This window comes from Podarcis raffonei, chromosome 5 (genome assembly GCF_027172205.1).
Source record: "Podarcis raffonei isolate rPodRaf1 chromosome 5, rPodRaf1.pri, whole genome shotgun sequence".
In the NCBI taxonomy this organism is placed as follows: domain Eukaryota; kingdom Metazoa; phylum Chordata; class Lepidosauria; order Squamata; family Lacertidae; genus Podarcis; species Podarcis raffonei.
The window spans coordinates 51942245-51967230 of record NC_070606.1 but is presented as its reverse complement, the minus strand read 5'-3'; the positions used below and the strand labels follow the sequence as shown (position 1 = coordinate 51967230).

General features: G+C 43.2%; 1 protein-coding gene across 7 annotated transcripts in view; it reads left to right on the top strand.

Moving 5' to 3' along the window:
- Window positions 1-24986, top strand: part of VWA2 (von Willebrand factor A domain containing 2) — a 36234-nt gene that overhangs the window by 9293 nt on the left and 1955 nt on the right. For 5 of the 7 annotated variants that reach the window (XR_008330614.1, XM_053389148.1, XM_053389147.1 and 2 more), the window contains exons 3-14: window positions 1413-1474; window positions 3104-3178; window positions 6907-7040; window positions 7285-7394; window positions 11873-12067; window positions 12897-13030; window positions 14456-14588; window positions 17404-17459; window positions 18153-18260; window positions 19939-20517; window positions 21896-22447; window positions 23761-23883. Coding sequence is in view for 6 of the 7 variants with exons in the window: in XM_053389148.1 (XP_053245123.1) it covers window positions 1423-1474; window positions 3104-3178; window positions 6907-7040; window positions 7285-7394; window positions 11873-12067; window positions 12897-13030; window positions 14456-14588; window positions 17404-17459; window positions 18153-18260; window positions 19939-20517; window positions 21896-22447; window positions 23761-23883 (2251 nt within the window). In the remaining variant the exon portion in view is untranslated. Of the gene's footprint in view, window positions 1-1412; window positions 1475-3103; window positions 3179-6906; window positions 7041-7284; window positions 7395-11872; window positions 12068-12896; window positions 13031-14455; window positions 14589-17403; window positions 17460-18152; window positions 18261-19938; window positions 20518-21895; window positions 22448-23760; window positions 23884-24854; window positions 24984-24986 lie in introns of those variants that run through there. The other 2 variants (XM_053389149.1, XM_053389150.1) reach the window with 2 other exon arrangements.

Sequence of the window (24986 nt, the reverse complement as noted above, 5' to 3'; positions counted from 1 at the left end):
TTCTGGGAATTTACAGTCAAGCAGTTCTGGAGTTATTTGAGTGTGCGTTTGTGGGGAGTGGAGAAATATATCAATATCTTAATGGCATGTACCAGGAGATGGACTGGAGAAAGAGGGAACCAGAGCTATTTGAGGAACTCTGTTGTTGTTGTTGTTACCTTTATTTGGTTAAACAAGGAATTGGGAACCTGAGGCCCTCCAAGTTTTGTTGGACTACAACACCTGTGTTCCTTGGCCATTGGCCATGCTTGTTGAGTCCAGTGGGAACTGGAGTCCAACAGCATCTGAAGGGCCACAGCTTCTCTATCCCTGGGTTAAAAACAGAATGACCTGTCCTGTAGAGAATCAGCCCTTTGAGCATTAATAATTTTTCTAATTATAAGAAACTAGGTATACAAATGGCAGGCAAATGTCCAGTATTCAACTAGTAAAATAAGAGGTGGTGGGATTTGAGTCTCCCTAGAAAGCATATGGCCTCTGACGTAGGGGCATGGACTGTGGTTGGCAAGGAGAAGCACTTACGCCTTTTCAAACATACTCTGCTTGAACTACCAGTTTGTAGATGCAAAGAACCACTTGGTTAATACGTGGTATAGGAAAATGAGGCTCCAGGGCATCCCAAAAGCCTCTGCAAAGATTTAGGGGCCAAACACCAGCAGTCCTATGTTAAATACGTTTCTACTGCTTTTAGCTCTGACATTACCTTTGGCCAAATACCTGAAAGGATATTAATCACTATCTCAGGCTGTATCCAAGTAGCTCGATGTAGCAAATGTTGAGTTCTCAGCTGGCCTTCCATTAGGTATTAGCCAGGCTCAGATCTACTTGCCTCCATTGATAGACCTATACTGTGTGACATCTTTCTTTCTTTATATATCTAGTCTATCTTCAGCAACAGATGCTGATCCGTAGGCATTAATATGCTGCTTCCCAGGATTCTAGTGTAAAGCTTGCTATTGAAAAACAGTGCTGAACCTGAGGAGTTCAAATTAAGGTTTGTGAGTTGGTAGATGGGGCATTATATATATAGCATAGCACGTGATTCACAAACAATAGATCAAGACTCGCCAATGAGTCATGGCAGCCTTACATCACCAAACTATAGTTTCCATGTACAGTTTAAATGGAAAGTTTTAGCTACAGTAAACTTGGGCACTAGCCAGCTAGATAGAGGCCAGATCTTTGTTTATGCAAAAATGTCATTGCTGTTTAGAGCAGCATAAGGAGGTTTATAAGTAGCTCATAAAGTTAAATGGTGCTGATGGGTAACATACAGTCAGAAAATGGATCTGTTTGCAATTGTATAGTGTGCACCAGCTGCCACTAATACCCTTTGATAGTCAAGATCTTAAAAGTCAGATAATATGTTTAGCACCTTTCCTAGAAATAATACGTGCCTTTTTACCCCGCAGTGCTGTCATCATGAGCCTCTTAATGTGGCTTACCTCTGCTTGCATTTTCCTGTTTTCCCAAGGTGAGTTTACAAAGGTAAATAGCCGTGGGTGGAATGTGGTCCTGCAAAATCTGCCCACAGGAGAAAGTTGGTGATGGTTGTAGAATAAGGAATAAGGCTGCATCCACTTAGGCACAAATTTGTATGGTACTTGTGCATCAGCTCCACACAGATGTGTGACCGAATCATACACTGTGCTGTGCTGGGCATGAACAGAAAATGAACAATATCATTGGTACAAATCTTATAACAGCATTTGTGTGGTGTCCAGAATGGTATCAACCAGGTCACTCTCTTTGTTCTTTAAGTTACAACGTGCCACACAATCCTTCTTTCTGATCCTGTTGTCTCACAGCAACAGGAATCAAGCTGACTCATCCAGCCAAACTGTTGCTAGCCAAACCGTTGCTTACTGCAACACACAGGAGGTTGAGAGTTCCCCGAGAGGAGATTACACTTGCTTCACACCTCCTCTGGTTCTCCTGTTGCTGTGCTGCTGCGAGCTTAACCATGGTTTGGTTTAGGGTGTCATCCAAACCTGGGCTTGTGATTTGTTTTGCTGGAGACAAACTACAAGCCCAGGTTTGTATGACAAACTAAACTTGACTTGAAGCATCTCAACAGGAGTAGGAACAGCAAAGACTAGCTGCAATCGCATTTTTGGGAGCCTGTATGCCTAGGACATTCATATGCCATAGTTTGGCATGGCATTACGTCTAAACCTTCTCAAAGTTCTAGTTCATCAAGATCTGTCCGGAGGGCCCAAGCAAGACCTACCAATACATGAGCCACAAAGCACTCCAGTGAATCCCATCAAACAAACTTTATGCTGTGACCTGGTAAAGTTTTAAAATGATTAAAAAATATTTGCAACTGTAAGGAAATTACTCAATTTATACACTGATACCAGTCAGATTTAAGTCAGGTCCGTCAATTCCATAACATTTTATTCAGGGTTGAAACAATGTGGGTGGTATTTAACCCAGAGTAGACCCATTGAAACTAATGAGCATGATGACTATTAATTTCAGTGAGTCTACTCAAGAGTAAAATTTAGTTGAATACTGCCTAGTATTCTTTTGTGTCTTGCATACCTTGATAGCCTTTCTGCAGCTGAAAAGGTAGATTATTGTGCTTATCGTATGACCATTTGCATCTTGAAATGGGTGCCAAAGAGAAAGCGCACAAGCTATCCTGTCCTCAGGAGCGGAGTAAGGGGGGTACAGTGGGGCAATCCACCCGGGTGTCACCATTGGGGGGGGTGACAAAATGGTGGGCGGCACTCACTGTGGGGTCTGCAGCGTGCCTAAGCCATGTGTCTCTCCTGGGAGTGACGCGGTGGCTTGGGTGCCCGCAGGCTCTGCTCTGCCCCAAACTGTCTGCCCGCCACCTCCCCCCCAACTGTGGGGCGGCTGAGTGGGAGGAGGCAGGCAGTCTCATCGGAGGCCCTGCAAAGCATCCTTCCCCGGCTGGCCCCACCCTTGGGCGCAGGGCATGTGTGCCGCCCGGGTGCCCGATGGGCTTGCTCCGCCGCTGCCTGTCCCTATCCTGATATTTTCTGGAAATCATCTAAAAGTAATGCTTTAAAGAGGTTCTGTTAAAATATTTTGGTAATAGCTGGTTAACTGTGTTGTCAACTTGATTTTACAGCACTTGTGTCATGGAGCATCCAAGAACTGCACGTCAGCCAGGAAACCATTGAGAAAATTTCAGCAGCTGGCCAGCGTGAGTGTTTTTTGTTTGTTGCACAAAAAGCTCTTGCAATGCTTAGTTCTCCCGCCTGCAGATTTGTACCCTTCATTACGTGATCAACATATTTTTATTCACCCAGCTGTTTAAAAGAATTTCTGATCTTTGACTATGAGCTCCTAATGTCAGTTGTGTAATTTATTCTATATTTATGCTGCCAAGCTAGCTTGATCTGCAGGCTGAAAAGTTTTTATGTTGCTGTAGTGGGAGGTGAACTTGGGGAGAAGAGCAGCTGTGGAAACTGTATGGTTTATACCCATTAATTGTGTGTTGGGATGTGTGCTTGACACCTTTGGCTGTGCATTCTGAGTATATGTCTTTTTTCCTAGCGGATTAATTTCAGCTATAGTATTATCCTCTGTTGCTGAAACATCTCAGTGTTCCAGCAACCGTTTAATGAGGGGTGCAGTGGACTATTGCCAGATAGGAATTAACAAGGTTACTGTATAACATGACTCAGTGGCTTTCAGTGGAATGCTTTAAAACTTTCAATCCCTTTTAATCTGTTTTTAGGGGGGGCGGACTGATTTCAAATCTTTTTAACTAGGCAGAAATCGAAGCCAAAGGCGATAATGATGTGCTGTCCTTGAAGACAAAGTAAAAGAGAGAGGAAATCAAGAATAAATACATGGCTGCCGTATTTAAAAATGCAAATTTCTCATTCCTTGCTGCATGAACTGTTCCTACTTGTTTTTTTAAAAATTAGTTCAGTTTTTATATATCAGAGGAGTTAGGATGGGTAACAACGGTTTAAGGTGGGAGGGGGCTATAAAAACAAACACAGTACACCATAATATATAAGTTACGTAGGATTTAAATTGACCCACTATACCTGTTGAATGTCCAAATCTTTTATCAATTCAATGCTTCTTGTAGTCCTCCTAATGCATTTTGTCTGCAGGGGGGTTTCCCCTGCATTGAGGGGCAGCTGGGCCATACCACTGGTCCCATTTACAAATGACACCGTTCCAGCCACCTACTGTTCACAAGTTGAGTCTGGAAGTCTGAGCAAGGAAGCATATGCATGCAAACCTCTATGCAGTGTGTTTTTGCGTAAAAAATTTTTTTTAGGGGTACTCTCATTTTCCTACTCATATTGAAATACTGCCCCTCAATTTAGATACACAAAATGTTGGGGGGTATGCGTACCCCTGTGAGTCCCCCCCAGAAAAAAACACTGCCTCTATGCAAAGTACAATCCTATATGATGGGTAGTCCAGGTCAGTAAAACCCTACATGCATAGAAATCATAGGGTCCAGGGAGCTGGGGACAGGGTTTGGGCCATCATGTGAAGGGGTCTCTTGGAATAGGCCAAACAAAAATATAGGATGTAGGGAAATCATAACTGGCTTCCCCAATGTTTGCTTTTACTCATAAGCAGATGATAGTGGAACTCTGAATTTGATTGGAGCAGTATGGAGCAAGGCGATTTAACTCTTCCCTTAAAGATGGCATTTCTTCTTACTTTATTAGAATAATGTGTGTCCCACCTTTTACATCTACCAGAGTAGGACTCTGAGAAGCTAAGAACATTCAAGAAACAACAAAGCAATCATTAAAAATTAAAGTGGGGGGGGGGGGAGAAACAAGACACAAGAAGGCAGATAACTGAGAACATCATCATCTGCTTAAAATAAATAAGGCTAATAAAAAGCCGGGCTCCTCTACTGCACACAGCAGCTTCCGAGGTGTGGATTGAACACTGGGCGGGGTGGAAAGGCTAGCAGGACCCCTTCTCTTGGTGTCACTGCTGTAATCAAAATTAAGACAAGCATTTCTCCTGCATGGCTGCTGTTAAAAAACATATCAATAGAAACTTTAGGAACGCTGATCTTAGATTTCTCCCACATTTAATGGAATTTGGCCCATATAGCCTGGGGGAATACGATTTGTAAGATTCCATTTCTGATTTTACCCATTGTCTCTGCTGTAGTTGGGTTTTCAGTAACTGAATCTGATAGCTTTTCTGTGCACTGTTTTGAGTGCTGTGGCATGGAAGCAGCTTTTACTTGCTGACATGCTTATTCCCTATTTATCAGTATAGTCCTTTTTCTTTCCTTTCCTTTTTTTCTGATTTCAGGGATGCAGAGTATTTACAGTGACTGAAACAAATTTTTTCCAAATTTCCAAGGGCATGTTTGTGCTTTGCCCATGTTCACAGGCCCCTCCCTGTAAAATGAAAGGACAACCTTAGCTTAATCCAACTCTGTCAACTTGAAGCTTCTACCTTGGCACACACTCCCAGCAACTAGTAATTGCCTTGCAGGCAAGTTTGTGCACGCTCAGGTAACACCAGGACATGGTCTCAGGAAAACCTGATGCTAGTGTGAAACTGACTCTGAGAAACTTGTTTCAAAAACCACAAGTGTTTAAACTTATGGATTTAATAGAATCTTAGAGCCGCAAGAGACTGTAAGGATCATTAATGCCAAGTCCCTCAGGCAGAATGCAATGTACCTAAATCATCCTTAACAAAGCTGTAAAGCCAAAAGAGGCTCCACGACATCTCGTTTGTGTCTTTAAATAATAAGAGAGAGAGAAAATTCCTTTCGGCGCATAGGCGGTCATGATTAATCAGCAATTTATGGCAGCTAGTATTGCAGATATAACTTCTGCTCCTTTCAGACTGCAGTTTCTATGATACTATGACATTCCCCCCCCCCCATGAGAAGGTTAGTTGAGCTTAGAGGAATGATCCATCTTTGGGGAATATTAAGACCTGACCCTGAAAGTTGTTGACCCAACTAGGGATGTGCTTTAAGGATCAATACAGAATCTGTGGTTCCTCAAAAGCTGTTGGGCTGTAATTTCCATCATCCTTGGGCATTGGTCATCCTGGCTGAGGCCGATGGGAATCAGAGAGTCCAACAGTATCTGGAGGGTTGCAGGTTTAAAGGCTTTCTCAGGCTGGTGTTTGGAACCGCAAGGCAAGACAGTTGCTTGCAACATGTAACCATATGGCTACATTCAATATTATCATCTCTTCCACTTCCTGGATTTTGGAATGGCTGGAGTGATGCTGGTTAGATCCTGATTGCTTGTGATTACAGACACCACACAGAGGACAGAGAGGGGTGTGTGAGTGTGTGCTAAAACTAGCCTACAGTACAGAGATTAAATTCACAGTGATTGTTCTGCCTATTTTTGCCTGTGCCCCTTGCACTGAAAAGGGTTCCCCACTCGTGATCTAGAGGCTGAAAACTTTAGCAACTGGGAACAAAACAAAGAAGTGTAATGTACTGAGTTTTTGCTTAATGAATGGTGATGTGCATTTGAATTCTTATTCCCTCCTGGACCTTCATTTGCTAATGTATTACAGTGGTACCTTGGGTTACATACGCTTCAGGTTACAGACTCCGCTAACCCAGAAATAGTACCTTGGGTTAAGAACTTTGCTTTGGGATAAGAACAGAAATCGTGCTCCGGCGGCGCGGCAGCAGCAGGAGGCCCCATTAGCTAAAGTGGTGCTTCAGGTTAAGAACAGTTTCAGGTTAAGAACGGACCTACGGAACGAATTAAGCACTTAACCCGAGGTACCACTGTATAAGGAATGTTATCCTTGGTTTCTTTTCAGCATGTATACTTCATCCCACCCCACCCCCCACCAGTCCTCTTCTCCTCCTCCTTCTGTCCTCCCAGCCAACCTGACTTCTTAACATTATTACTATGTGTTGTGATTGCCCCCCCTTTTCTCTTCTGCCAGTAATGAATTGCTCTGCCCCAGTTGATGTCTTGTTTCTGTTCGATGGATCCTACAGCATTGGCAAAGGGAGCTTTGAAAGGTCAAAATACTTAGCAATCAAGCTTTGTGATGCTCTGGACATCAATCCAGGAAAGGTGAGCACCCTTCACCCCCAGTTTATTCCACTCGCTGGGTGCCATGTAGAATCTGGGAGATGCATGTTGTGTATGTCTGTAGGAGAATATAGGCAACTTGGGGAATTCTTGTTAGTTTATCTTTATGGGGTTTGCTAGTTCACTTCCCATATCTGTTCTTGCTGTAGACATTTTGAGCATTCCTGGAATGGTAGCAACTGCATAAAAATAAATCCGCCTTGTTGACCTTCCCCTCCCCTTTCAGGTCAGAGTGGGAGCAATACAGTTCAGCAACACTCCTCATTTGGAGTTCCCTTTGGATGCATATTTCACCAAGCAGGAGATAAAAGACAAACTCAGGAAGATTGTGTTCAAGTAAGAATTATTATACGTGCGAGTTCTTATTAAGGAAGTTAAAATAAGTAGTTGGCAAGTGATAGTTTCATTCTGATAGCTGCATGTTCATGTTGTATTTGGAATATTTTACTTTCGATGTTGTGAATGAAATATTTAATGATTTATTCATTGATTTATATCCTGACTTCATTATTTTATGGAATCGGGGATGGGGGGGGGGCATCCATTTGGTTCCCAGCTGGTCTCCTGTCAAGCAGACCACCAGCTTAGCTTCAGCAATATGATGGCCTCATGTACCCTCCCAATCATTTCCTGGGAGCTAACTTAATTGGTATATTTATATTTAAGCTGATTTTCCATATGCAGCCATATTCGGTGTCCCATGATGCAAATAGTTTAAATGTCAGTCTAACTTAACAAAAAGGCTGGCATGGGAGTAAGTTATGTTTAATACAATAGGTCTTATTTCCAAGTGGATGTGTTAAGAATCAGAGTGTGGGTCACCAACTACAAAAGTTCTGCTAGAACAGGCCAAAGGAATGGATCCAGCTTCCTATTCTCACAGTAGCCATCCAGATGCTTATGGGAAGCCAGTAAGTGGGACTTGAGTGTCACAGCACTTTCCCTATTTGTGATTCCAAGGCACACAACCACCCACCCCCTAAGTGTGCCTAAGACCATGAGATTACAAACATTACAGTGAATCAGAGATGGTCTCTTGGTGACAACCTTTATGTACAGCAAGGACTTACAAGGAACTGTTCTGGGTGGCCATTCCTTAGCTTTGGAATTCCTTCTAGTGTACATGCGTGTCGGTTACATTCTGGACCTCCACGTGCATCGGCAGCACCCACATAAGGCCCCCTCTCCCCATTCCCACCCCTTTTGTGATGTCACGCACATATCAGACACACCTAAGACAGCTGCTGCCTGTATTCCAGAAATGATGTAGGGGTGTGTGTGTGTTGTGGATTTTTTTTTTTTTTGTCCCCAGGGATAGACATGAGGTCTCTAAGTGGTTAATTTGTGCTGTTTTTGCATATATATTTCCCTATAACATGGTGTAGCCTAATATTTAGAAAGTTTTCCTCATTTTTACTTGTTTTGAAGCATAGTTCCCCCCTTCTCTCTCAAACCCCAACATGTGTACACAGACACTCTATGCGCCAGGAAGATCTCTGCACACCTCCAGGGCTCCCATGCAGCCCTCCCTCTGCATGATCATTTTGGACGCCAAGTATGCACCTGCCACCAGGAAAGAGATGGAGGAGAGAGAGAAATGGGGTTCTGTTGTGCTAAGTGGAGATTCCTCTCTGCCTCTTGTGGGACTGGATTGAGCTGTTAATGTTTCAAGAGAAGACAGGGTATGAAAAGCATACCCCCAATTCCTCGTTGACTGCTTCTGAAGTGCAACTGAAAGCAGAGGCTGTGAAATGGTATTGAATATCTGGAATCTAGACATGTGCTGACATTCCTTTAATGCTGAGAAGAGAACGTTGACAGCTCCAGCAGAGATAACGTCCTTCAGTTTGCCAGTAAATCCTGGTTTTAGCTTAAAGCTATCACTGGCAAAAATAGCCAGGATGGCAGCAACCACTTCAGAGGGCAGAATTGGAAAATATGAAGGTCTGCATTCATGGCCACTTGGTTCTCCCCCTCCCTCTTCAATCTTTTGTCTGTGGCTCTTAATGCTAAGATAGGCTTCAAGCAGTTTAGAAGTATCACAACCAATGACGCATGCATTAAAATAGAGTGGGCCAGATTCAGCCACCTCATTCCTCTAGTAGAAGCCAATTCAAGGATTCCCGCTAGTGCAGTGGGGCTGTGAGTCAATATCTATAGAATGATTCTGGTTCTCATAGTGTCCTCCTTCATGGCCAAGCCCATTGTGCTTCACAAAATCACTTTCTTGCTGATAAGACACATGAAAAGGATAAGCATCCTGCCACAGTGTTTTTAATCACTTGCATGCAAATTTTACATCACTTATGGGGTACACCATTCCTTTTTCTCTCTGGGTGTTAGTGCCAAGAAGACACAGTGCCAGAAAACAAAGAGGAGGCTGTTTTCTGGTGACAAACTCACACGCCTCACACGCAGGTATTCATATGAATGTGAGGTATGCGTGTGTCAATTTTGTCCCAACAAACAATGTGGAAAGGACATTCCTGGCTTGGTTGGTAAACTAAAACTGAAGGGCCTGCCAACTCATTGACTGAAAGGGACTCCCATCTCCTCAGTCGAAAAACAGCCCTGGTTACACAGGATCTAAGAAATTATTTTTTTAAAAAAACCTGCCGCATTTAAAATCAAAGCCGTCAAGAGTTTCAAGTCATTTGGAGATGGAAGCAAAGCAGTGACAAAATGCAGCTGGCTAAGGAAGATTTGACTGCTACTGCAGTGTTGCTGATGCGTTCTTGACATGTGGCTCAAGAGAGAGAACATTTAAGTAAGGGAATAAAGGGGAGACCTAGAAAAGATCAAAGCCGGCTCTGGCAGGAGTTTAGAGAACTGAGAATTATAGGGTGGTACAAAGAGAAGTGTGCAGATTAAAGAACCAAGCGCCACAAAGCGTGAGTATGATCAAATACTGACTACACAAGGAAATACAGAAATCACAATAAGGGTCATTTTTAAAAAACTGAATAAACATGGCCCAAAATAAAGAGTTGTAGGCATGTGGAAATGAGGGGGTAACATTGTGATTTATTTTAAAAGGACTTTATTCACAATTTTGCCCCGATCATTTTGAATGGAAATAAAAGCAGCTCTAAGAAAGAGTAACTGGAAATGGTCAAACTCCCACAACAGGCATAGAAAATGGAGATAATCAAGGCAGTTTTGTTACAGAGTTAGTTGGAGTGGTGACTGGAAGTATGCAAGAAAATATAATACTTAATATGACCATTCTGTAATTCTCATCGTAAATGGCCTCTTCAGTTATGCGAAGTGTTAGCATTGTGGTATCGCCACCACCAGCACACTTGTTTTACCACACTGTATATCATTTCCAGTCATTTCTTGTGTTTGTTGCAGTCTAGATTCTTTGTACATCATGCATGATTTCTCACAGCAGAAGACGAAAAACCCTGTGACAGCCAAAATACTTGGCTAATAGATCCAGTGACCAGCTAGTAAAATCCAAGGGGGCTTCCCAGAACAGCACTTAATGTCTTGGACTTCTGCAACCTAACATTTAACAGATGTTGGAGTGCAAGTGTGGGGGCAGAGATGAAACTGCACCTGCAGTGACTCTTTAGAAATCTTTGTAACGCAGCATCCCCCGCAAGCAGGACAATATGAATCATGGCATACATTTATAACTTGGTACCCGTTGACTCTGCATGTGTGAGCTGCCTCCATTGGATGCGGTGACTGTTCCTCGTGTGCGAGTCATTACTTGCTCTTGTGACTGCCAAGAGATGAACTTGCATCATACGTGCCCTGAGTGCCAGGTTCTGATCTATCTCTATGAGAAGTAGCTTGTTTTGTGTTAAAACAAATGAACCAGAAGATAATAGAGTTGCCCCAGGCTGCAACCTGGAGATTCCCCCGATTAGAAGGTACCACAGGACAAGTGTTTGTTTTGAACCCCCTGACTGTGAATGGGTGGGGCAATTTGGACCAGAGAAGTGGTGTGCGGAGAGTGCTGATGTTCCTCCGCAGAAGCTTGTAGGGTTTTCTCATGTGGTAGAAGGCCCATTGGATTTCATTGTACAGTGGAACCTCGGGTTGCGAACGTGATCCATGTGGGAGGCACGTTGGCAAACCACAGTGCTGCGATTCGGCACTTCTGCGCATGTGCAAAGTGTGATTTAGTGTTTCTGCGCATGCGCAAAGCACCGAAACCCAGAAGTAACCCATTCTGGTACTTCCGGGTTCAGCATGTCCATAACCCGAAAACACGCAACCCACAGCGATTGCAACCTGAGCTATGACTGTACATATGTAATGTGTAGTTTACCCCCACTTGATAGTAATGGGTTATTGTATAAGACTTGTTGTTGTTTAGTTGTTTAGTCGTGTCCGACTCTTCGTGACCCCATGGACCAGAGCATGCCAGGCACTCCTGTCTTCCACTGCCTCCCGCATAAGACTTACTTGACTCCAAAGCAATGTATAATGTCTGTTGCCTATACAGTCAGTAGGGAAAGGAGAAAAGAATGAAGTAGAAATTACATTTAAGAGGAACGTGCACCATCTCAAAACATTTTTTGCTCCTCTTTGCTGTCCTGCCTGCTGGAAAGGTGGAATGCATTCTCTTTTTGCTCTCAAACAGCATATTTGTGTATGTTGCACCTATTTTATCAAGATTGTTTTTACTTATGTAATACAGCCCTGCTTTATTCCACTAATAGTCTCCATCACCTGTTGACTTTCCAAACAAACAATATTCTGTATTCTAGCATTTTCCCTGAGCAAATGACAGGTCTTCTATTGGAAACAAAGCAGAGAGCAGTGTTAACTTATCCCCATTCTTCTTCTGTTTAACTCAGAGGTGGGAGAACAGAAACAGGACTTGCTCTGAAATACATTCTTCGGAAAGGATTCTCTGGGGGCAGAAACTCATCCATACCTCAGATCCTTATAATCCTAACTGATGGGAGATCTCAGGGCAATGTGGCAGTGCCAGCCAAGCAGTTGAAAGAAAGGGGGATTGCTGTGTTTGCTGTGGGAGTCAGCTTCCCAAGGTAAGTTTATCCTCTAGTCTAGAGTGGGAAGAAACCAGGGGTGCTCCATTACTTATTGACTACCAGTGACTGAAGAAAAGGCTTGCAGTGGAAGTGATATTTATCAGGCTAGAGAGTTGAAGAGAAAGTGGTGGTCCACATGCTAGAAACCCATCGCTAGGGAGAGTTTTAGGCACTTATTTAAGAGTTTTGTATCCCAGAGTTTTGTAGGCCCCAGAGAGGTTTACATCAATAAATGAAGAAAACAACAATATAATAAATAAAATATACCAAAACAATTCCATAACCACACACACACACACACACACACACACACACACCAAAAACATTAAATTATCCACCAGTCTATAAGAAAATTTGCCTTAAAAAAAAAAACCTGGACTCCTATGCCTCCTCCAAAAGCATGGAAAAGGCATGTGTCTTGACTTGCTTTCTAAAAGAGCATTATGAAGAGGCCAGGCACACCTCAGTGGGGAGCCAACTCCACAGGAGCCACTATCAAAAAGGTCCTTCCCTTTCCTTGCATTAAGCGTGCATATAAAGCTCCAAGGTGTACGTTTGTGTGCATCCTTTTTCTATTGGTATAGTGGCAAGGGTGTGTGTTGGAAAATCTTTTGTTAAAGCAAATGTGGTAAGAATGGAAAAAGAACATTTGTGTTTGGAAAATGTAACTACAGCAGAGCAACGGCTGCTATTGGGCTTCAGTTTCACACACATCTATACATGCATCATGCTCTTTTAAATAGCCCGTTAATTATGACACCCATTGCCATTACGTTGTTGCCATGCTGCAGTGCCTTATTTGTTGTGCTGAATTATTGCTGTGCAGATGGGAAGAACTGCAGGCACTAGCCAGTGAGCCGGCCGAATGGCACATCCTCTTTGCCGAAGATGCTGATGACGCCTCCAATGGTTTATATACCACCCTTACAGAGTCTGCCATCTGCAGCGCTGCATTTCCAGGTAAAAATGGTTTTTAGTTGTCTGCACACTGATTAAACAAGTCTTGCCATCTATTTTGTTTAGGCACTAGCTGTCACGTTCAGCGGGGGGGGGGGTGTTCCTGGACCCAAAGCCTCATTTATCCTTCCTCCCTCCAGGCTGCTTTTCTAATCTAGGGCATTCTTTCTGTTTATCAGAAGGCAGGAAGGAAGAGAAATTCCAGACAGAGAGGGAGAAAGAAAGAAAGAGAAGCTTCAAAGTCTGGTGATTAAGGGTAGAGCTGCTATTTGCCTGTAGGGTTGCCTGTTTCTGAGAGCTTGAAGGCAGCAAGTGAGACTCTCCAGCAGTGGTGCCTCATACACGGCCATTCCATCCCTGCACACGCCTAAGAGAATTAAGCTGCGTGTTAAATTTACTGTAGAGCGTGTAGCAATGTCTTCAGTTTTTGATAATTAAACCATTAGTGTGGTGGGATGCTGGTCCTGCTGTAAATGTCGCGGGTTGTATCCAACACTGCGCAGGTAGAGTTCCATTTGAGCCAAGGGACTTGCCCTCCCAAAATCTGTTTTCCAACCTTCTGGAGAAGATTTTAAGGAAGTGAGCGGGGGGTTGCCAAGTAGAGGAAGGGAAGTTCCATTGTGGAAGCGGAAAAGCAGCATTGGATGCAACACGTTGTACAGTGAGGAGAAGTCGTCCCCCAATACTTTTAATCTGAAGCCCTTGCCATGGGAGAGGGGCAGTTTCCTTGTAGATTGGGGTTGGGAAGGCAAGAGGTAAGCTCCCCCTCAATACACACTGTATTTATGGTAGGAATTGTACTTCCGCCCCACCCTACACCTCTTAATTTAATTAACAGCAACAGCAAAAACCCAGAGTTTGTTCCATGCAATGCAATGCCTATTAGGTGTAGTTTGACCCTTTATAATTGTATATCACAGCAAGCAATACAGAAGGCTGGGCAATGCCTAGGGTGGGCTTCAAGTTAGAGAGGGGGTGCTACCTAGCCAAGTGTCCTGTGTTTCCCTTCCCTCCACTGCCCACCTTGTTGATTCCCCAGTTTTACCCCATGGCAGTAGCTACATCAAGTATTTGGGTGTATTGTTGGAAATTCAAAATGGTGGTTGGCTTTCCTGCCACTGCTATCAGAAAAGCAAGTGTCCAGGAAAGACAGAAAGCTGCCTCATATCAGCTCAAGCGGTTTGTCCATCTAGCCCAGTATTTTCTACTCTGACTGGCAGTGGCTTCCTAGGGTCTCGGGCAAAGGGCTTTCCTGTCACCTGCTATCTGATATTTTCAGCGGGAGATGCCAGGGATGAAATCTAAAGCCTTTTCATGTAAATAATGTGCTCTTAATGTTTTGCTGTGCTCCCTTTTGGGGGGGTGCATAAAGTTTTCGATCTCAGGCAATGAATGCCTACTCTTGAGACCATTTTCTCCTTGCCCCAGGCTGTGGAGCTGAATCTCACTCTTGCGAACGCAAAACACTCGAGAGAGTCAAAGAGTTTGTTGGAAACTACTTTTGCTGGAAGGGGTCGAAGAGCAATAATGCCGTGCACACGTCGCTCTGCCCATTTTACAAGTGAGTCAGCAGCTGTGTGCTGCCCCTTTAAACCCCAGTGGGGATCAATGAAATCTATATGTATAGGTGCCCTAGGGAAATGAAGGTGATGGCTGGGCAGGAGCTCAGCACTGTCCTGTCCTGCTGGCCTCTAAGGAAAGTTTTAAAAATGACGTTTAAAAAAGTGGGGGAGAGGCAGGAGCAATGGAGCCCGTCACACAATAAAATGGGTTTCAAACACTCCAAGCAAGGCTACATCCACAACAGCACCTGGAAGCTAGTGTCTCCAGCAGATTTTTGCATTTGAATAAAAAAAGAGAGATAGAGAGGCAGAAAGATTTGGCTGAGTCCAGTTATAGTTGGAAATCAACACAGTATCTCTTGATTCAGATGCAGGGCACATCTTTGTATTCCTGAATTCCCTCCAGTGTCACAATGGATTACTTTCCTTGAGGTAGAAAAAGAGCCAGGCCCAGAACTCTCACGGCTGGCCCTAGTACGCAACCGAGGCCTCTCCGGATGTTTTTCATGCCTCTTGGTTGGAAGAAACACTTCTTCTCTTGTCTTGCTCCTTTGACAGTGCTATAAGATCATCCCTGATATGGGGCGAAGGCTCAATCACTGGCAGGAAATAGCCTCTGCTCATATTGCAGCCAATGCGAAGCCCAAAGTCTGCAAACACAGGGCTATATTGTCAGCTCGGGGGCAGCAGGTCCAACAAGAAAATTCCCCGCATGCTGAGTTGAGGATATATCCTAAAATTATGCAAGATAAGTAATGTCAAATGCCTGTAAAAGGAAGTAGTTGCATGCTCAAATCTTTATAAGAAGGGCTTGTACCCCTAAGAGAAATATTTGAGAAAGGACTTGGAAAGGAAAACAGATCTTTGAGCCTTTTGTAGTTTTGTTTTGTTTCTGTATATAAAGAAGTTTTAAAAGATGTAGTATTTCCTTTCAGCTCCTCCCCCCCCCGCATCCCCCACTTGTTTCCTCTATGAGAAATCTACCTTGGGAACTAGCTAGGGATGGTGGGAGGAAACCGGCTTGTGATAGCACACACACATATCTTGACTGACGCATCGTGGGAAGTAAAGAAATAAAATAGCTTTGAAAAGAGCAAATTTTTATGAGCAGGCCAACAGAATTCTGAAGTTGGCATATCTTACGTAGTACATGGTCGGGGACAGAGGGTGGCGCTTGGGGGGGGAATTGTCATCGCGCCACTCCTTGGTGTGTGGAGTGCCTCAGGGTGCGATTCTCTCCCCAATGCTTTTCAACATCTTTATGCGCCCCCTCGCCCAGCTTGTCCGGAGTTTTGGGCTGGGTTGCCATCAGTATGCCGATGACACCCAACTCTATCTGTTGATGGATGGCCATCCTGACTCGGCCCCAGACACACTGACCAGATGTCTGGAAGCTGTGGCTGGATGGTTACGTGGGAGACGGTTGAAGCTAAATCCTTCGAAGACAGAGGTCCTGTGGCTGGGACGGAGGATATGGGATTGGGGGGGGCAACTCCCATCTCTTGTGGGGGCGCAATTAGTGCCAGACCGTCCGTTAAGAGTTTGGGTGTAATCTTCGACACCTCCCTTTCCATGGAGGCGCAGATTGCAACTATAACAAAGGCGGCATTTTTTCATCTCCTCCAAGCTAAGCAGTTGGCTCCTTACCTCTCTCGCCCTGACCTAGCCACTGTGATCCACGCGATGGTCACCTCCAGGCTGGATTATTGTAACTCGTTCTACATGGGGCTGCCCTTGAGACTGACCCAGAAACTCCAGCGGGTGCAGAATGCTGCAGGGGGACTCCTTACGGGGTCTTTGCTGCGAGATCACATTCACCCGGTGCTATACCAGCTGCACTGGCTCCCGGTGGAGTACAGGATCAGGTTTAAGGTGCTGGTTTTAACCTTTAAAGCCCTATACAGCCTAGGACCCTCGTACCTACGGGACCGCCTCTCCTGGTATGTCCCACAGAGAAACTTACGGTCTTCAAATAAAAGCATCTTGAAGGTCCCAGGCCACAGAGAGGTTAGGCTGGCCTCAACTAGAGCCAGGGCTTTTTCGGATGTGGCTCCGATCTAGTGGAACACTCTGTCAGAAGAGACTAGGGCCCTGTGGGACTTGACATCTTTCCGCAGGGCCTGCAAGACAGAGCTGTTCCACCAGGCCTTTGGCCAGGGCACAGCCTGACTCCCTCCCTCGGCGATCTTCGTGGTGCTCTGGCCCAATGGTTGCCAGTGGTTTGATTTGAATTAATTTTATAATGAATGATTTTAGAGTGTTGTTTGTGTTGTACTTTTGTACTGTTTTATTGTTGTTAGCCGCCGTGAGCCCGGCTTCGGCTGGGGAGGGCGGGATATAAATAAAATTTATTATTATTATTATAATTTATTACATAGATTTATGTAAATGAAGAGCATACTTTAAAGATGTACTTCTCTGGGGTTACAGCAAGTGTGTGTGTATGGGGGCGGAGCCAGCGATTATACAGCTAGACACTGTTGGACTCCAGATCCCATCGTCCCTGTCTACTGGCCTTGCTGACTGGGACGGATGGGAGTTGGAGTCCAGCATCTCAAGGCCACAACATTGGTTACCCCTGGTGTAAGTAAACGTAAGAGGGTGGCATGGAGTTTAGAGACATCAGTAGTGAAATCTCTGCTGCCTTGTTTTTTTTGCTTTTCCATCGGCTTTATTTTTGCAAAGCTTTCTGACTAGGCGTGCATAAGATTGTGTATTTAATACATTAACCAAACTGAAAGTTGTCAACTTCTATTTCATAGACTAAAGTTTATCCCAATCTTACTTTTTTATATACTGGCTTTTCTAATTAAGCTGGAGGAACACCTTCATCAAGTATCCTTCTAGATGCTACCGTACCACATGCCCAGGTAAGATACATTTCAAAATGAAAAATAATGAGGTATTAATTTAATACCTGGACTTGTCTTGACCAATTTCCACAAAACAAATTATGGTGTAAGAATGTAAGATAAAGAGGAAAATAGAGAAGAGGAACTGAGAAAGAAACAGTTGACTAAGTATACAACTGGACCTGCATTGAGGATGAAGGAAGTCAAATAGAAATGAATAAGAACTGAATTAGGGATGTATCTGTAACATCTGCTTTGCATTTGTAGTTGTAGTATCTTTTTGTTAGTTTGTTTTGTGAGTGTTGTCTGTGTTGGTATCGGTATAATCAATTAAAAAAGAGAGAGAAATTTTTTTTTTAAAATGGGGTAAAATAAGGTGGTGCCCCAATTAATAGACATTCTGTTTGCCAACAGAGGGAAACAGGAGAAGCCTAGTTTATAAGAAGAGTGTCAAACGAAGACCCTTTTACTGTGTTCCAGAGTCTATCTTGCTTTTCTAAAAGGCAAGATACGCTCTCGCTAGACACAAAAAAGGGATCTTGGGGTTAAATACTCTGCTTAGATGCCGTGTGAACTGTGCCTGAGTTTTCCTAGAGCTCGGTCCTGATTACAACTTAACAACAAGAAGAAAGGCTCTATAATCATTGATTAAAAAATTAAATGGGTACCCTTGTCTTTCTCCTTCCTGGTTGTTGATTTGTTTTCTTTTAGATCCTTGTGGTTCTCATCCTTGCCAGAATGGAGGCACATGCATTCAGCAGGGATTAGAAGGATACCACTGTGTCTGCCCAGTTGGCTTTGGAGGAGATGCTAATTGCGGTATGCCTTTTCATCTTAGGCACCAGTGCTTTGAGGTTGCTGTTTTTTAATGTGTCACGAACATCACTCAGTTTCCTGTAACAGTTCTGGTTGTTGTTATTTTTGTTTTATAACAGGGAAGAGGAGAAAAGGATAAGGGTTAAGAGACTCAATTTACTAAACAAAACATTTCAGAGGAAGGTTTTTTTTTTGGTACTGCTTGTTTCTGGTGACTGAGACATGGGGCTCATCCAGATTTCCTTTTGCGCCATGTTTCTAGGCACAGGTCTGGGCTTTAAAGCTCTGGATCTGAGCGATTTTATTTTATTTTTGCCCCTGTGCTTTCCCCAGGAAAACATGTGTTTTACTGCTGAATAAGAGCAAACAGCAAATGGGTTTTGTGTGGATTGCCATTTGCTCCAATTCAGCAGTAAAATGCAGGTTTTCCTGGCGAAAGCAGTGGCACGAAAAAATAACTGCTTGGACACAGAGCTTTAAAGTCCAGACCTGTGCCTAGAAATAGGGCACAAAAAGAAGTCTATATGAGCCCACGGTGAAAGCTGTAATCTTAATCACATTCACTGGGAAATAGGTCCCATCAAGGTTAATGGGAATTACTTCCATGTTAGTATAATTAGGAAAAGGATCTGAAGATTCTTGATGACAATTTCAGGACATTCAGGCTGCAATTAATTATTTGTTTTTATTTACATCACACACACACACGCACACACAATTTGCTTGGAAGAAAACCTCAAAGTGGTTTAAAACATTAAAATTATCAGTTAAAAACAAATCTTTAAATTGTTTTAAAAAATAATTAAAATCAATGCTACGCTAAAAACCAGATTAAATCATGTTTATATGTCTGGATTGGCTTGCCTAAAAAACGTTTTTAGCAGTCACCGAAAAGAGTACTGTGAAGGCGCCTGCCTGGTGTCAATTATAAGCCAGTCTTCCTGGAAACAAGCCCAATTACACTCACTGGAACGTATTTCTGAGCAGACATGTATAAGATAGTGCTGTTAGCTTTGCTTTATGTCTTTGCAGCCAACCTGTCGTTGCTGCTTATTTCTCCACACCCAAAGTGTTGGCATGTCTGCAAAAGGCAGCAAACATCAAATAATTGGGGAGGCTGTTAAAAGGAAGTGCAGCATTCAAAATCGCAGGCCGCTCTTGAATTGGCTCTATAGACAGAATATTGTTATGGAGAGCAAGTGTTATTTTTGCTAGGAATTTCTATGAAGACATGGATCAAGCAATTCATTCCTGCATATCTTAGGCTGGATCTAAGACACTTCAAAAAGATGGTTTCAGAAAAACGCATTGTGAACCACATAATGGGAAATCACGTTGGCGAAAGATGGAACTCTACAGTGCCATCTGGTGTCACAACACTTTTAAAACGCTTTTTAAAAAACTAATATAGCTGAGTCCTTAGTGGCTCTTCGTTTGTTAATTGGTTCTGCAGATTCTGCTTATACTGAGATTGGGAGCAAGGCTCAGGATTCTGCATTCTCGCCACTGTGGATAGATCCTACCCTGGCCTGGGGTGAATGTTATTGTAATTAAAAGTTGGCAAGCCTAAATTATCATAGCTTACTGATTTCAACAGGCTACTCTACTCCCAATTAGAAACTTCATGTTATGTTTTTATTTGGACTTCTTAACCCTTAATACTTTTAAACAAAATTTCCAGCACCCAAGCTGAGTCTAGAATGCAGCGTAGACCTTCTTTTCCTGGTGGACAGTTCATCCAGTACCACCCTCGAAGGCTTCTTGCGCTATAAAGCTTTCCTGAAGAGGTTTCTCCAAGCCGTGTGGAGTAGAGAGAGCCCAGGGAATGTGGGTGTGGCCCAGTACAGCAACGATGTCAAAATGGCCGTCGGCATTGGAGGCCACCAAGATGTGCTCAGTCTGGTGAAGGCTGTTGATTCCATGCAGTTCAGTGGAGGAAGCACCTTGACTGGCAAAGCTTTGCGGTACGTTACACAGCATGGCTTTAAGAGCGGCCCAGTCTTTGCTGATACACCCGATGACCTCCCACGTGTGGTCGTCTTGCTCACGGATTCAAATGCTCATGATTCGGTGGCAGAGGCAGCTAAGTACAGCAGAGGCCAAGATGTCTTCCTCATTGGAATTGGCAGTGAATCTTTGAAAGCAGAGCTGGATAATATTACAGGGAATCCAAAGTGGACACTGATCTACTCATCCCCACAAGATCTCTTCAACAAGATTCCTGAACTACAAAGGAAAATATGCAGCATAGACAGCCAAGGTAAGGGTTCTAGGTAAGAAAGCATTATCATTTGGTATCTCAGCATCTACTATTGGCTGTCAGGTCCTGCTATCCACATACTTGCTATCCAGAAATTCACTTATCTGCACTTAAAGAATTCTGCCCAAACCTCACTATATGCTCCACAGATTCACTTATTCAAACAGCCAATTTCCTTACTCGGTTTGGGTTTTTTGTTTGTGATTTGCTGGTCATCATCCCAGCAGCTATTTTCAGGCAGGAGCTATGGAGAGAGGGAAGGAAAAGCAAGATCAGATGAATCCGAGGCCAGGAAAAAATCTGACAAAACTATGAAAAGAGTGGACAAATTGCACATTGGAAGTGTTTCCATAGGAAATAATAGAAATCGTGGACTTGTTTATGTGACCACTTGCCTAACAAACAATTTCCTGGGAACACATTGTGTCCATAAATCAGTACCTGCATGTATGACTTAAAGAGGCACTGGTATATTCTGATACATACTTGAAGATGTATGATGGAAAATGGGAACAAAAGGCATCACTTCTGAACAGTTAATCAAGTCTAGTTGCCTGCAATCAAAATGGATCTGCTATTTGCTAAGCCATCTCAGAGGCTTAGCTGAGCTTTTCTTCAGAACAAATTCTGAGAAGGTGGTGCTAGTGAATGCTTCCAAGGCCTTTGCTGATCAGAGGGAATTGATTCAGATCTTTATCTATACCTTCTAAGATGATGAAACGTCTATAGTTTTTCTAAGCAAATTATGAGTTAACTAATTAGAACAGGCATCCCCAAACTCGGCCCTCCAGATGTTTTGGGACTACAGTTCCCATCGTCCCTGACCACTGGTCCTGTTAGCTAGGGATGCTGGGAGTTGTAGTCCCAAAACATCTGGAGGGCCGAGTTTGGGGAATGCCTGATTTAGAAGATTGTTTTAGTTTGACTGAACTATTTAGAAATGAACTAAATGTTGGGTTTATTCTGATATTTGTTACATTTTTCTCCCTCCCTTCCTTCAGTGGCTTCAGGCTGGCATACATTTTAATTCTAACAACAGCCCTGTGAGGTAGGTTAGACTGAGAGGTGGTCGCTGGCCCAAGCTCACCTTGGTGAGCCTCAGAACCAAGCAGGAACTTGAATGTGATCCAATATTCTAGCACTGGCTTTGCCTCACCTTACTGCTTGCTCAGTGCCGTTTAATTTTTACAATTCAAAAGAAATCTGCTGTTCTAAGACTCCTGCCTTTCTAAATTTAGCCCAAACTAATGTCTATATGACCTTATGCAAATACCATTCCCTTTCATTTGACTGTGTTTTAGATGCCTTCCAGCTATTCAGACTATTGAGCCATCTTCTCAGAAGCTTAATGCTGCTCCTTCCTTCCTTCCTTCCTTAGGCTGCCCATCTCAGTCTGTGGACTTGGTATTTGCTTTGGACTCTTCAGCTTCTGTTGGAAGGAATAACTTTGTGCAGCTGAAAACCTTTGTCAGCAGCCTCTCTCTCCAGTTTGACATCAATCGGGATGTGACTCAGGTAGGCCTTGTTGTCTTTGGGAAAAGGCCTCACACCACATTTGGGCTGGACACACACGTGACCAGCTCAGATCTCCACGAAGCCATCAGTCAAGCTCCCTTTGTAGGCGGCTCTGCCTCGGTTGGCAGCTCCTTGCTCCATATTTATGACGATCTCATGACTGTCCAAAAAGGAGCCAGGCCTGGTGTGAAGAAGATTGTGGTGGTGGTCACAAGTGGAGCTGGAGTGGAGGATGCCCTTGTCCCAGCTCAACAGCTACGTAATAATGACGTATCGCTACTGGTTATTGGGATGGAACAAGTTCAAGTGAGCTCATTGCTGAGGATTGCAGGTTCTCACAATAATCTCTTGAGGATTCCTTCCTATGAAGAGCTAAAAAATAATGAAGAACTTATCCTTGAAAGAATATGTGATGGTAAGATGATTATTTTGACTTCATGGTTGTATCTGTATACAATAAAACCACATTTCTTTATTAATACCTTCATTTTATTATTATTTCAGATAACCCATTGCCCAGCGTTACCTGGAGACAGCCCTTCTTTCCCTGCATCTGCCCATAAACCAGGGGATGCTAACCTGCAGCCTTCCAGATGTTATTGGACTACAGCTCCCAGTATTCAATTTGTGATGGTCCAGGGTGATGGGAGTTGGAGTCTTAACATCTGAAAGGACTACAGGCTTGTTACTTCTATCATAATAAATCATATATTATTATTTTTTAGAATTCACATTTGTTTCTTGGCTTATCACCAATATCAAGTGTCCGAAGGGGCTGGCTAAATATCAATTTACAGTGAATTAGAAGTGCATTGTACATATCAAGTACCAGTAAAGTACATTACTTGAAATATCAGTGCAATAAAATTCCAGCGCTAGTTTGGACATTTCCAAACTTGAGCCATATTTAGTTCTTGAATTTGAAATGCCAATTGATTTCAGGGCTACCTTTTCTGATGTAAGCATACTTCTGAGAAAAAGAAGAAGAAAAATAAGATCTACCTCAGCACTACCTAACAACCACATATGCCTAACCCCCCCTTCCTTGAAGTTGAAAAGAAGCCACATTAAACACTTCTTCCCCTTCGTGTTTAGTTTAAACCATCTTCAAATCAGTATTTGCCATGTGTCTGATTATCTGTTTCACCTTTTAAGCCATTGTTCATCCAAGATTAGTGCGTATTCTTAACACATCAAACAGGGATTGCTTGTGGTGAATGGCAAAAGGACTAACTGGTCTTTCACGGGCTAGTGTGCTTTGTTTACAAAACAACTCAAGATGAGACTGAACTTGTAGTCTTTGAAGAGCTGCAGCTTAGTCATTTATTTAATGATTGGTAAGGTGATGTACTGTCAGATCCTGTGTGTGAAGGAAGAGCATGTGATGGCACAAATGGGGACCAGGAACAGTAATTGTGAGTTGAGGAGGGTCTGTAGAAAGTTCTGGAGCAGGACGCTGGCATCCCTAATTCTAGCAAAAAAGTTTCAGCTGTGATTTTGGCTGTGTGAAATTTAAGTAATGCACTCAATGTATAGCTTTGTCCTAGGTGTGAGACTTTCCCTCTTCTAAGGCTGTAAGGCGTTTCTGCAATACCAGGAGATGTGTTCACTGATTTCCATCTCCACAGAACAACTGGAATCCTGCGGCATTAAGAAAGCTTCGATTTCTTTCTTTCTTCTTGCGCCTGTCAGTCAACATGACTTGTTGTTTTCTTTTGTCTGTTGCAGAGGCCAAGAAGCCAGCAAACCTCTGCAAACCCAACCCCTGCATGAATGATGGAGTTTGTGTTTCTGGAAATGGCAGCTACTGGTGTCGGTGCCAAGGCTGGGTAGGACCTCACTGTGAAAACAGTAAGCATCAAAGTACAGTAGCCAAAAGGCATTTAGGGCTCCTCCCTCATTTAGATTCATTGTCCCCATCTGAAACAAATGATCCCTGAAGAATCCACTTGCTCCGTACCTTTGCCCCAGATAAAGTCAATTCATTTCCATTTAGATCACATTCCTAAAAGTATGCTGAAAAAGGGAGGGCGGGGAAATTAAATAAGCTTCATAGTATCAAATTTTACGGTTGACTGGTAAATGTACTTTTGGCTTGTTCTCTTCACAAATACTAATCTTAAATGACTCACTGCAATCTTCTTAAACCCATATATTTCTTAGGTTTAATTGGCACACTCTTTCACTAAGATCTTGTTGGATCTCATTCCAAAAGAGTCAGCTTGTTACAGCAAAAGCAGAACAACCTAGCATGTAGTGCGCACTGTATTTGTTTTGCTGAACAAGAGGCGCTCTGCATGTGCAATGCCTCTTTTCTGCATTGACCTATTTGGAAGGATCAGGAAGCATAGGAGGAGGCCTAAAATTGTCTTCCTATGAGGTTGGCACTTTGAGCATGTGCTTCTTGCTGCACAGGTGACACCAGCCTCACAAAGCAGATCGCATCCACCAGGCAAGGTGCTCCTGACATCCTTTAGGATGCTCAAGACCAAATACCAAAAGAGAAGAGTACTCACATATTTGCTTGCACCCCCACATATCTATCTGTAAAACATCATTGTTTTCTGGGATTCCTTTTTGATCTCATAACTTACCCCTTGCAATATTCCCTGCATTGTATTACTAAATTGCCAGAAGCATGATAAATGGAACTTGATTGCTGAAGAAACCTTAATAATCAGCAGTGCAAACAAGACCCATCCTCATTGAAAAATATACTTGTGAAGTCTTTGGGTGTTGGGAGTAGCCATAATATGGATAGTATTAATGCTGAATGAGTTAACTGATATATATCTGAAGTTGACCTTTTTAGTCCCTGCTAGGTTGTCAATGGACTAAGTGAAGCAACTTCACTACAGACCTACAGACACATTTGTAGGCCTCATTTCAACATGTTGGAAAAATGAAAAGGCTTCATTTGAAATTCATGTTTCATTTTTGTATGTAGGAAAACC